This window comes from Embiotoca jacksoni, unplaced genomic scaffold (genome assembly GCF_022577435.1).
Source record: "Embiotoca jacksoni isolate LCO1_2020_lvr unplaced genomic scaffold, fEmbJac1.0.p SCAF_13, whole genome shotgun sequence".
NCBI classification, from domain to species: Eukaryota; Metazoa; Chordata; class Actinopteri; family Embiotocidae; genus Embiotoca; species Embiotoca jacksoni.
The window spans coordinates 9,410,005-9,422,943 of NW_027185263.1; the positions used below are offsets into that span (position 1 = coordinate 9,410,005).

General features: G+C 42.8%; 1 protein-coding gene across 1 annotated transcript; it reads right to left on the reverse strand.

Annotated features, from left to right (window-relative positions):
- Positions 1–1,649: 1,649 nt before the first annotated feature.
- hunk (hormonally up-regulated Neu-associated kinase) lies at positions 1,650–12,064 on the reverse strand. The gene is made up of 9 exons (XM_069146324.1): positions 11,416–12,064; positions 8,410–8,702; positions 7,541–7,596; positions 7,143–7,278; positions 6,901–7,028; positions 5,620–5,746; positions 5,285–5,453; positions 4,920–5,082; positions 1,650–3,994 (listed from the first exon to the last, which is right to left on the reverse strand). The coding sequence occupies exons 1-9, from the start codon at positions 11,653–11,655 to the stop codon at positions 3,246–3,248; spliced, it is 2,061 nt and encodes a 686-aa protein (XP_069002425.1). The 5' UTR covers positions 11,656–12,064; the 3' UTR covers positions 1,650–3,245.
- Between the last annotated feature and the right edge of the window lie 875 nt (positions 12,065–12,939).

A 12,939-nucleotide genomic window follows, 5' to 3' on the forward strand; every position in this document is an offset into this window, starting at 1 on the left:
TATCCTGTCCAAGCGAGCTAATAAACATATGTGATGAGCGGTGTAAATGCCACCACCCTGGTTATCAATTTCTGAATGCAGCAAAGGTGCATTTCTTCTGCTTTCTGTCTGAATCTGACAGGAAAATCTATATTATATTAGAGTGTCTGAGTCTCCACATATATGGCTAGGTGATATGGACAAAAAAGCTAACATCCAATATATCAAGATATTTGTTATTTCTATTCATTCTTGGAGAACAGCAACTGCTTCATGTTTTCTAGACAACAAAATTGTGTCATGAGCCACATTGTTAATATTTCCTGAAGTGATTATTATTATCAATTTATTGTTATTATTTCTTGCATTAATGCTTCATGAGCTTGTACATAGATTTATAACTTGTCACTGCTGCCAGAATCTCCCCGAAAAGGCAGTAAGTGGCTACAACTAACTTCTAAACACTTTCAGTAAAGATCTCTCAACTAGTTGATTTATAAATTGTTTAACCTATAAAAGTGTGAAAAAGTTTTTTGTTTTTTTTTAAAAGCCCCCTTACAATTTTTCAAACCCAAATGTTACTTTTCCAAGACCCAACAATGTGAGAAAATATCAAACAGAAAAGCTGCAAATCTTCACATGGAGGGAAGCAGATATAGATTATAGCTATTTCAGCTTGATAATGACTCCAGCAGTTATTTAAAAAACAGCTGTTCATTCATTTTCTTTAATGATTACCCAGTCTGGTATTTTCCATACTATCTCTCAGCTGACTGATATGTTCCTTAAAATCGTATCATCCATAGAGAGAAGCGGCCCCTTTTTGGGAACTCGCCTTAATACCGCGCAGGTGTTACAAGTGCCGAACACTGTGTACAGGAATTACCTGTCCGTGCCGTGTATAATATCCTTCCGATGTCGTTAAGCCAGAGTATTCATGGCCACAGCCTGTTCGAGTCACCAGACCGCCCGGGGATTTTGACTAACTGTCCGCCTCGTCTTTGATAAACAAAAGGCTCTGGCTCTAATGCATTTTCGGGCCACCCTTGCCCCGCTGCTTTTATCAGCTTAGCCACGCCGATTTAATTTCATCCCTGTTTGTGTTGTCCTGTGTATGTGTGTGTTTGTCTCAGAGCTCTGGTGATCCCTCTGCTTTGTCTCGACACGGCAGTGTCACCCAAAGAGGTTTACTGTGGGACGGGGGGAGCCACAGCTGAGTGGATTAGTGTCTACAGTGTGTGCTAGTGAAGAGGGAAGGGTCGTGGTATGTGTGTGTATCGGTCCTAAGTATCCTTCAGCTGTTGCAAGGGAGTGGTTTTTTTTCTTTTTTTACCCACCACAGGTGTCCCGTGGGAAATGTATATGGTGTGTGAGACATGTGACACATTGAGGTTGTAAAGATCGCTCCATAGCGGAGAGACAAATCCTCTTTCAAACTTCCAGGAGCAGAGAGCTTTAGGAATAAATTATAGACCTCAGGCTGTGTAAATTAGACATAAATTAACAGGAATGTTGGATTATAGTGGAATTACTGACTTAATTATAGTAATTCAAGCAGATTAATTTTGTTTTCAGTTCATAAATTGTGCAGGGTACTGTGTACAGAGCTCATGACATGCAAGAATAAAGCCAGGCAGGTGCATTTAAAGACTACACAGACATATAAAGAATTCAGTATAAATATTTAAAATACTTTATACAGCATAGAAATCTCTTGACACCCAAACAAAACCATCCATTACAAAATCTTACAAAAGACCTCCCCCCAAGTCTGTATCAATCTCAGTATCAACCAGGAAAAAAACAATTTACAAAGACATAATTTCAAATGTTGACAGTACACTTTGACTCATGCAACTTGTCGTTTAGATAGGAAGAGATTCTACGGTATTTTAACAGTGAGAAGCCTCGTGTGCCTGCGGAAGCCTTTTTATAAATTGTGAAAACATCAGTTCATTAAACATTTCAGAGGTCCGTTCGTACTGAGCGGCAGGAACACAGGAGATGTACTGTTATTTACAAGAACGATTTTCACATCACTCTGAGAGCTCTTGGCAAATACTCATCATTGCAGTTAACACTTAAGACTATTGCACAAACTACAGCATTAAGACAAAAGGAAGAGAATTCTTATCGTGGATGTTACGTGTTTCTAGTAGCTGATTCTTCCCACTTTCAGGCCCTCAGCCTTTGGCAAGGTTGATCAGGTTCATAAGGCTTTTGATGCTCTATTTTTTTTTTTTTTTTAATCTTTTCTTTCTTTTTCAAAAATGACTGAACAGGCATATCCTACTGTGAGAAAGTTATGACTAAGACTTCCCGTTTGAGTTTCCCTGTGGGTCTTTGAGGTGATATAACACTTGTATATAAAAAGTTGTAACTGTGAGTCATTAGTAGAGCTGAGTGACCGTTTTACGAGAACACTATAAAAAGTGAGAGTATGATTCTACTCTTGGTACCTACGTCTGTTTCAGTGTGTTGATTCTAAATGGCAATGCTCAGACACTGCAACGCTGTGGCATAATCCACACAAGCATGTCACAACTGACAGCTGCTGTACATAACGTATGACTAATGCAGTGAGGTAAGAGATGGTAAACACCGTTGTTACTATAGGTTTTGGTTTTTCAACAATAGTGCAGTGAGATTTTTTTTCTCCAGTCAGCATTTTAGATACAGTGCCAGCTGGCTGGAAGTCAGTGACTATCGTACAGAGTTTTCACAAAGACAAAACATTTACACATGTAATCAGGGTCAGGGTAAGAGTTGGGGTCTGTTAGCTGGTGTGAATCAGTCTGCGGCTCAATTAGTAACCAGTTACAGCGATATTACACACGAGAGTATCTCTAACTTGATCTATAATACAGTGTTAACAGTGTGTGTACGCATGTGTGTGTGTGTGTGTGTGTGTGTGTGTGTGTACGTACATTTTGTTAGCAAGGCCCATATGACATGATGTCCGATATCCACTCTGTATCTAGGACACAGCCAGGTTTAGTCATTGCTCAGGGATCTGTTTCAAATCTCATCTTCTCAGCGTCACCATCTCCTATTATGTAATAAGAGTGGCAACAAAAGCTAAAATACTTTATATTGTCACCTTTTTTTAAAATTTTGTATTATTTAGTCTGTCAGTGGCTCAGTTGCAATAAAGGAAGAGTTCACAGTTCAAAAGGCCGCTCTGGAAGACCTCTCCAACTCAAACATAATGTTGAGAGGGGCCTTGAGTTCACTGTCGTCTTTCATTTACTGTCGTCATGTATCCCTCAGCAGAGGGTCTTTAGGGCACCTGAAGCACAGAGGAGCGTCTGCATGGGGTACGGAGGTGGAGACACAACTTCCTCAACAACTTGTTCTGGCCGGAACGTAAACGGCTGCAGCTGGACTTTCTTCTTTAGGATCTGTCCGATTCCCATAGAGGGGAACTTGCTGCGGTGCGTTGGGCTCTCGGGATCGCTGCTACTGCTGTTGGAAGGAGGACTGAATGCAGATGTAGGGTTAAGGGGACTGAAGGCGGACTTCGGAGGGCTGAAAGCTGAGCTCCCTGGGGGGCTTCCCACAGTGCTGGGGGGGCTGCCACTGGTGTCTGAAGAGCCGCACCACTCCGACGAGACGCTCTTCTTGGGCTGCGGGTTGACAATAAGGACCGGAGGGCTGGGGATTGTGGCCTTTTTTAAGTAAGATGAGTCGGGTTGGAAGGCAGAGACGTGTCGGGGTGGTGACAGAGTCCCATTGGTAAGTTTGTACCAGGGCGAAGAGGGCGTGTCCTCAATTTGTTCGGCTTTGGAGAGCGAGCCAAAGGAATGCATGCCGATAGGTGACGGTGCCGGTGGAGCAGGAATGTTGTGTTCTGGGCTCGTATTGACTTGCGGGAGGGTGGCCAAGCGCCTCCGTTGCTGTGGGGTGTTGGGGAAGAGAGGATGGATCTCTAGATACTCCATGGAAGAGGAAGCAACAGTGCCGGGTGGCGCCAGAGGCGAATTACGATGTCCACCAGTTATGGCACGCAAAAGACCTGAGGAGGAAATAAGAAGCATTTTAACATCTTGGAAATATTGCAGTTAGTTTGTCAAATTTGAATCAAAAATGTACAAATTAAACTTTTGCTCAACTTGCTGCGGACATAACTGAATGAAAGGTTGAGACCTGACGATTCTCATAGTTCTGGCTTGCGTGTCTAGATTCTATACTGTACGTCATGTCAAGGCCACATAGTCATCTGACAGGAAGTAACAAGCAGGTGCAAAGGCACAAGAATATTCTGTCCTAATTTTAGCCAAATGCAAACCAGCCCTTCCTGACATGCTGGATCTAGAACAGCCTATCGGCTTTCTCAATATCACTTCCAGGTATATGAGAAGAGAGAAAGGAGCTTAGGTCTCGGCTTTGCCGCTGGTACTTGTCAGTCACTTGTAAGCTCTTCAATGAGTGTGAACTGACTAACTCAGACCACCTGTCACTCTTTTGCTGAAAGCACATACTGTATAGGCAGAGTTTGAAAGCGCTTAATTTAACTGCTGCTGCTGATGTATTGCTAGATTCAGTTCAGTTTAAATTATATACCTACTTCTGTACTATGATTTCTCATGGTCTCACTTTCAACAGGTAAATTAAAAATAAACATTTGTGTCTTTGCCCCACGGCAAGTTGTCTGGGATGTTTCCTCTCAGATGGATGGATGGGTGGGTGGTTGGAGGGATGGACAGACAAACATTGGAGGGATGGATCGATGGATGGAGGGATGATGGATGGAGGGATGGATGGATGGATGAATGAATGAATGCCTGGGTAACTATGTATGTATGAAACATGCATGCTCGGTCAACCTACCCTGTATGAATAAAGGTAAATAAAATACAACATATGAAGTGATACTTTGTAAAACAAATCAACTGTATAAACTATAAATTTGTATTTAATTGAACTGTATGAATGCTCACCTGTTCTTTGTTTCTTCTCCTTGCTGGGCCCCTTGCTCACAGCCAGGTAGACGGGCGTCTGTTTAGGGGGGATGGTGAGCTTATCAACATGCTTCCTCCACTGGGTCTGGAAGTATTCATTTTTCTGCTTTTCTCCTTTCTTTTTCTCTTGGAACTGCATCTCCTAAGCAGACACAGCAAACGACATTTAAAAAAAAAAAAAGGTCTTACCTGATGTGGAACTTTTTACTGTGTAATTCCTCCAGTGTTGTAACCATTTCTACAGTGTGCACAGAATCTTTCAGGAAAAATATGTTGTGTGTATGAGTTCAAATTTTGTCCTTTGCTGGCTGACATTGGAGAGGTATTAGCTGGGATCTCCTTACCCTGTACTCTTTGGACAGTCTCTTCATTTTCTTGTTCAGAAGAAAATAGACAGCCAAAGTGTGGCAGGCGCGATTGGTGAGGACGGCGCTCAGCACCTCACTATGCTTGTAGCCCATCTTCTCCGTCATATGCAGCAGCACCGTGTGGTTAATTTCTTCAATGTGGATCCTGAACACAAAAAAGGGAAAAGAGAGCAAGGAAGTTAATGTTTTGTTTTTGCTTAAGATTTAACATGGAAATGATTTATGTGTGCCAACGGTATGGCCAATGAGAGGCTGTTGTAAATGACCTCATGTTGCAAAATAATACGAATTTCAAATATGGTTGAGTCTACCTGTTGAGGTACGGTGCCCCTGTGTTCTTATTGGCCAGCTGTAGCCAGGAGTCAGCCATCACCTGATGGATATTTGGACGCTTGTTGGGATCTGGCTCGAGAAGCTTCTTCAGAAGGCAAATGGCAGCTAAGACAAGAGAGACGCCGAATAAATAATCAGATGCTGTCACTGGCACTGCCTACAGTGGAAAGATTCACAATACTCAAACATGTTATTATAAGTTGGCTTATGCCCAAACACCACACGGGTTGGTTCTATTCCTGTTTATGCTCATTCCTAACCTTCCTCAACTGTTATTATCTTATGATGTGGTGACAGTCTTAGCTTGATTGATGGGTCCTTTCAAAAATAGGTTAAGCCACCTCTTACTTTGCATATTAGCGCAACGCATTGTCATTGCGAAACGACACCATTGGTGGATTTCGCTGTGAAGGTGTGACGGCAGAATTAGCACCACAACGTCCAGCGAATTAGACACGTGCTACCTGTCCGACTGAACATCCCCCCAACTAAGGCTGGCGAGGATATGGATATTATATCTATATCTTGACATGACTGTGGATATCATCTTAGATTTTACATATCTTAATATTGCATAAATATTCTCTTTTCCTGGTTTTAAAGGCTGCATTACAGTTAAGCGGTGTAATAGTCTGAATTTACCAAACTCTTCATTATGTTCACATTACTGGGGAGTATTTATATAAAATTTTGTTGTGTAAGTATTTTGGAAAAGCATCAATAATCAAACCCCACAATGTTGTCAAAATATCGATATGGAGGTATTAATTCAAAAATATTGTAATATCTGATTTTGTCCAGATCACCTAGCCCGAAACACACACTTATGATGAACTACCTTTTATCATGATTCTGATATATAGGGACCCAAATGAATGAATAATATTTTTTTTTCCTTTTGCACTGTCTTATATGTGGCCATGGGCATGCATCGCTGCACTCACTAATTGTTTAATCTCTCAGTGGTTTGATTACTTTTATGTGAATATGATGTCTGAAGGCAGCATTTATTTTTAAAAGATTTCTTCTTTTTTTTTTATAAAAAAAAATTTTGGCTATTTTTTTTGTTGAGCGGGAATTTAAAAACAATTTCAATATTCTGAAACCAGACTGTCAGAGATCTTGTTTATTAAATAATGATTTTAAAAACCTTTTTTTTTGTGACTGTCAGTTGAAGAAGTCATATTATATTCATAAAAAGGGCATACCGTGTCATTTATAATTTATCTGCACACAACAGGTGTATTATTATTATTTACCTGTTGAGAGTGAGGGAGGTAGAGGGTTCATTTCTTTGTCCACCATCTTCTGGTGCAGGGCTCGAAGGCTGAACGGCTCCACGGTAAACGGGAGAGTCCCCGTCAGCATCGCATACATGTTCACACCACTGGGAGACCAAAGTGTACAATTTAATTTTGGCTCGAAATATACTCATATACTTCTATTTGTTCATTTATGACAACAATTGATTAAATTGCAACATAAAGGAAAGTAGACTCACATGGACCAGACATCCACCTTTGGCCCATACTTCTTCCTGGAAAGCAGCTCTGGGGCAGCGTAGGCTGGACTTCCACACTGGGTGCTGAAGGGGTCAGAGTATCCCAAGATGCCAGCACAGTTGCTGAGGCCAAAATCTGAGGGAGAGAGGAAGTGGGGTAAGTTTTGTTTCTCTGATTATTTCTGTCTTTTCAGCGAGTTGCCTCATCATGGAGTCATGGCTGGCATTAGTTATTATTATCTATAATATTATTGACTGCTTGAAAATTTTTCTTGTCATTTGCTATGAGGATTTTTGTATTTAAGAATTAATTTATAGAATTCCTCTTTTTCTCTGTTTAAAAAGAATCAACATTGCATTGAACAATAAGGGAGGTACTGAAGAGGCTGTTGGGTTACCTATGAGTTTTATGTTGTCCTGCTCATCCAATAGGAGGTTTTCTATCTTCAGATCCCTGAAAGACCAAGAGAGACAAAGGAGATGTCAGTGCCTGCACAGTCACAGTTTGCATTAGATAACGTATCTACAGTAAGTCGTTGTCATCATTACAATGCAAAGAAGAGGTCAATGGGAACCCACGCCCCCCCTCCCAAAACACAGACCCCGACACTTACACACATAACCCTCCTAATGTGGGTCATGCTGATTGATTTCCACGGTCTATTGTGTGCCTCCTGATCCCTCCTCAGTCTCAGAAATCCTGTTACACACTTATCTACGTAGGCCATCTCACCATGATTGAAATTTAGTTCCCAGGCTCGGGGTGACAACGACTAAAATATTCCCAGGAAGAGCCTTGTGAAACATACATCTGAAATTTAATTTAAAGATGCAGTACATATGCTAGATAGATAGTTACTTTATTAATCCCCAAGGGGAATTTTTTTTTCTTCTTTTTCTTTTAAAGAAAAAAAAAGTTGTTTTTCCCTAAACTGAATCATTATATGTAACAATATGTGTAAGAGAAATGCACTTGAATGTCTAATATTTGAATTACTCCACAGTACAAAGAAAAGACAGCAGTTTTTTTTTTCTTAGCTGCTCTCTAGAAAACCTCCGAAATGATCACACTGCAGTTGTCGAGCAGACACATTAATAATAATATGCACAAGACAGACTTAACCCACACTTTGAGAAAGAGAATCATTTCTGACTCTGAGTCATCTTTAACCCACAAACAGCACAAAGGTCTCTGAGTGTTAGATGTCAATATATCCACAATAATTTACACAAATTATTTTAAGATACTTTTTTTTTTTTTTTTTACCTGTGCACCACACCCGCCCTGTGCAGGTGCTCGACGGCCAGCACCAGCTGCCGGATGTATTTCTGAGTCTCTCGCTCATCCAGGCGTTTCTTGTCGTAGATGCAGTTCATGAGGTTCCCGCCGGGACACAGCTCCATCACCAGGTAGTAGCTGTTCTCTGTCTCCAGGATGTCCAGCAGCTGCGTGATGTTGGGATGGCGGATCATCTGCTGGATGTGGCCCTCCCGCCGCAGGTTCTTGGTGACGTACGAGTCCTTTTTGGCCTTCCGCTTGTCAATCACCTTCACCGCCACCTGGGGAAATACGGAGGACGAGAGAGGGGAAAGATGAGGTGAGGTTATTTTAGTTAAAGCGCTGACTTAAAGTTTGACTCCTAAACCTTGCACTGCACGATATTGTGAGTAATACACATGGGGCATTGGTGTGTCTCGGACGAGGGATTTTAAGGAGTTGGAGTGTAACAGGTGATGAGCTACTCAATCTCCATTGCTGGGTATATAACTCGACACTGACCTCACCCTCACAGCTGCTCGCAGTGTGGGACAACCCAGGCGGTATAGGGCCCTGAGACTGCAAGAGGGGGAGTTGTGTGTGTGTGTGTGTGTGTGTGTGTGTGTGTGTGTGTGTGTGTGTGTGTGTGTGTCAGTAAGCTAGAAGGGTTACTGAACCATCATAGTGGAAAAGCAAGTGTTACCCTATATGTTGAGAAGGCGCCAAAGCCAAATGGAGTCACTATCCCACCATTTACTTCAGAGTTTAGTCACAGCTAAACACACACGAGAAGTGACGAATGCAGAACCAAAACTGAGGCAGGATAAATTACGGCTGCTAATGTTCTCAAACAGATTTCCAGGCAGATGTTAATTTATTTTGTCTTTAATTGCTCATCCCACCATATTTTGTCTACTTCTTGTGGTCTTGCTGGAGTAAAATCCTGCAGAATCTCCTTATAAAAGCCGCAGACATGTCCTTTAATTATATGACCGAGACTTTGCTTTGCTTTGTCGGTAATTACATTCAATAACATATCCATCTATTTGTCGTTTTGTCCATGTCTCCTTGTATTCTGTCTAGACTGAGTTCAAGAGCATAGCTACCATACACAGCAAATCATCTCAAGGAGAGCCCACAGACATGGAAAGGCATGACCAGTGAAACTAATCACCATATCCATTAATGAAATGGTGAGGGCCGAAGTGGTAGAGTGTCTGTGTCTTGTCTTTCTTCTGCCCTTCAGCTTGTCTTTCATTTTTACTTTCGTCCTTTCAACTCTGATAATTAATTCACCTCTGAGAGCCTTTTTACTGCTGCTAATTAAACCTGGCTGTAGCCTTTTGTGCATGCATGTGCGTGTGCTGTCACAGTAATGGATGGCCTGTGTTTACACCAGCCCCCGTGGACAGGAGATGGGGTGCAGGGTATGTATGGGGGGATGGGGCACTGTATTTACAGTAGGCTAGTCTATATAAGGAGGGGTGGGGTATGGAGGGGGGGGGGGGGGGGCTGCGCCCTGCCAGGGGGCTTCTGGGGGAGATTCAGTTGTTTATCAGGCGCCCCTCAGACAGAAAAGGGGGGTCTGGGGTGGGGGAATATGGAGGGGAAAGTGGGTTACAGACATAAAAAACACATGCACATGACCTCCCCTAGCCCCTGACCACGACAACACCATCTCTCACCTCCCTTTCACACCCCCTGCCTTTAAATACACACTTTGCGTCCTGCCTCCATCCTGACTTTCTAGTGATGCTTATAAAAAGGGATCAGAGAGCCCTACTGTATTTCCTTACCCCCTGACTAACCCTGTGCTTGAATAAACTCACTGCCCTCCACTCCCTCACAGCCCCTGTTGGACGCCTGCATTCAAATGAATGAGAGAGGGAGATTGTGTGTGTGTGGGAGAGATGTGTGATTGCCAATGTTTGCATCATCCTCAACAAAGACAGTGAAGGAAGGAGGCGAGAAAGGAGAGGAGCGTTTTCTTTTTCCATCGCAGCAACATAAAAGAGGGGGTCAAAATTATCTAACCGGACATATTTTTCAGTTCTAAGCAACATTTGCACATTAGTGCCACACATGAGCACAAACAGAGAGGCATGCTTTACAGGCAGGAACACGCAGGAAAAAGGAGGTGCTTGTTTTTCGAATATGCAAATGTCCTGGCAGCTTCTCAAAACAGCCTGTAGAGACAAAGGCAACCAGTGGCCAATGGTTGCCCAATATCAAAGCCCTGCGCTGGCGGAATCGTAATGAGACTGGGGTCCATTTATCAACGCCATGATTTCATATGAAAGTAGCAGCTCTGCTCTGTCATAGGCCTGACAATTTCCCTCTCCGTCCCTATCACAGTGCTGCGCACCCACAGCGGTGAGATCACCACCAGCAGCAGCGGCAGACAAAGCAGAGGCTCAGAGGGACGCACAGCTATCCAAGGCGTTGAACAGGGAGACAGTTCCCTGACGCTCTCACACACACAATAAGTAAATATCGTTTTTAGAGCAGCCCCGATTTTTATAAACTGGGGCTGAGTTCAACTGTTCGTGGTGCCGCATGAGCTCAATAACATGATCGGTTCCCGTTGCAAACAGGGCTGACCACTTTATCTGAGGAAGAACTGATCAATCAGTGAGACTCGGACTGGCACGCTGTAAAAATATGAATGAAGAGTTAATGCCAGAGGGTGTTTTTCTTGTTTGGCACGCAGCAGGAAGGAATGCACTGCCACAAAGGCATGAGCCAAGTGACAGCTGACACTCCAGTGACATTACATTTAAAACCACATCAGACTTTGACCGCAGTCAGACTTCTTAATGTTAAACATACAGTCAGAGCAAAGTCAGCAAATTTTCCAAAAAGTGTATTTTTGTCTTTTTCTTGTTTAAAATTTACAACCGCAATAAATCAGGATGATTAAATTAACTGCATTAAATCTAATGGCATGTAATAGGATCACAAAACATACACAACTTTACTAAACACTGTTGGATTTCCACGTTGCAGTCCGCTTACCTTTTCCCCAGTCAACGCATGGAGACCCTCTCTGACTTTGGCGAACGATCCCTCTCCCAGCTTCCTCCCGATCAGATAGTTCCCGACCCGCTTGGTGTGGTAAAAGCTCTTGAGGATGTCCGCAGCAGGACTGCATAGGGACACCGGGAAGATGTTCTCATTCCCAGCACTATTTGGGGTTTTACCCTCATATAACGCGTGGCTGTTGTCCACTACCATGTCGTTGTCCGCAACTGGCATCGCAGCTCCCTTGCCAAGAGTCTCCTTTTAACAAGGGAGGAAAAGAAACGCAGCTCAACTCTCACCCACCTTAAAGGCAGGTAGGTATTAAGTGCTTAACGTCCGGCAAAGTGCGTAAACTCCGTTCTGTTTGCGTCTCGCCCTTAATAACAAATTAAGGGAACCGGAGCTCGCTCCACCTGTTCACCCAAAGCATCCAGTGAGCTCACTCAGCAATTTCTGAGACGCGTCTTGATTAACGTATCAGCTTAGATTAAAATGACACAGAAAAACAGACTTAGTGATGGAAAGTTAAAAACCTAAGTGACGCAACCTGTCTTAATAGGCTAATTGTGAGGGTTTAAAAAAACCAGTGGCTAAGCCAGAGGTAGGCTGTACGCGCAGCGTCTCTTCTCCAAACAAGAACGCCTCTGTGTGGAGGCAGCGTGTTTTCCAGTTTGAAGTGACTTTCCCGGTCCTCTTGGTGGGCGTTCCTTAATGTGAGGGTGAAAAAACAAAACAAATACAGTGGTGGAAGTGGGGGTTATTTCTAATCCAATCAACGCAGGCGGGCGGAGCACATGTGAGAACAAGGGGGACAACTCGAACCGGTACCACCACCTCGCCGTTTCGCTGTGTGCGTTTCGTGGTGTACACAGATAGTACATTGGTATGAACAAAGAATACATTTGTAGCCGGAAGAGAGAGAGCTAAACAAATATTCAGATTGTTTTTAAATTCATCTAACATGATTTCTGGGTGGCTGTCTACTTTATTTATTTATGTAGAGTCGTGCGTAAAATGCGCAGACCATTGTGCTGTGCACCAGGCTAATTAATTACATTGGCATGCTCATATGCAATTTTTGTGTCAATAAATCATCACATTTCAGACTTGTCTGAGGAATTTCATGTCAGACGGACACACAATCACGTTTTTAGATTGGTTGTTGTTGAACATGGAGTTCTGCCAACGATAGAAAGTTGTACTTCCAAAACACCAGCGGCAGACAAAGAATCATTTTCTTTGTCGCTCGCTGAGGTGTTCACTGGCCTAATTAACAGGGTGCTCATCAGTCAAAAGAGGACACCTGCAGGGAGGGGCAACAGTTTGAGACATACTTCTCCTCCTGGAGGCTATTTGTCTTCACCTCAAATTAATCAGACCGTATATGACTATTATATATTTTACTTTACACATGTAGCCCGCAAGGACTGAACAAAATAACAAACACCTGACAATATAAGCATTAAACAGCCCTTCAACAAATATAAAGCATGTTGTTTTCTAGAGTCTGTGGGAGAG

Bases quoted from the DNA above. Each gene is read 5' to 3' on its own strand.
- hunk (XM_069146324.1), bottom strand. From the start codon at position 11,655: ATGCCAGTTGCGGACAACGACATGGTAGTGGACAACAGCCACGCGTTA. The intron at 7,597-8,409 runs GTAAAAAAAAAA...TTGGTCTTTCAG, and splicing joins AGGGCGGGTGTGGTGCACAG to GGATCTGAAGATAGAAAACC. The intron at 5,083-5,284 runs GTAAGGAGATCC...GTGTCTGCTTAG, and splicing joins GACTGTCCAAAGAGTACAGG to GAGATGCAGTTCCAAGAGAA.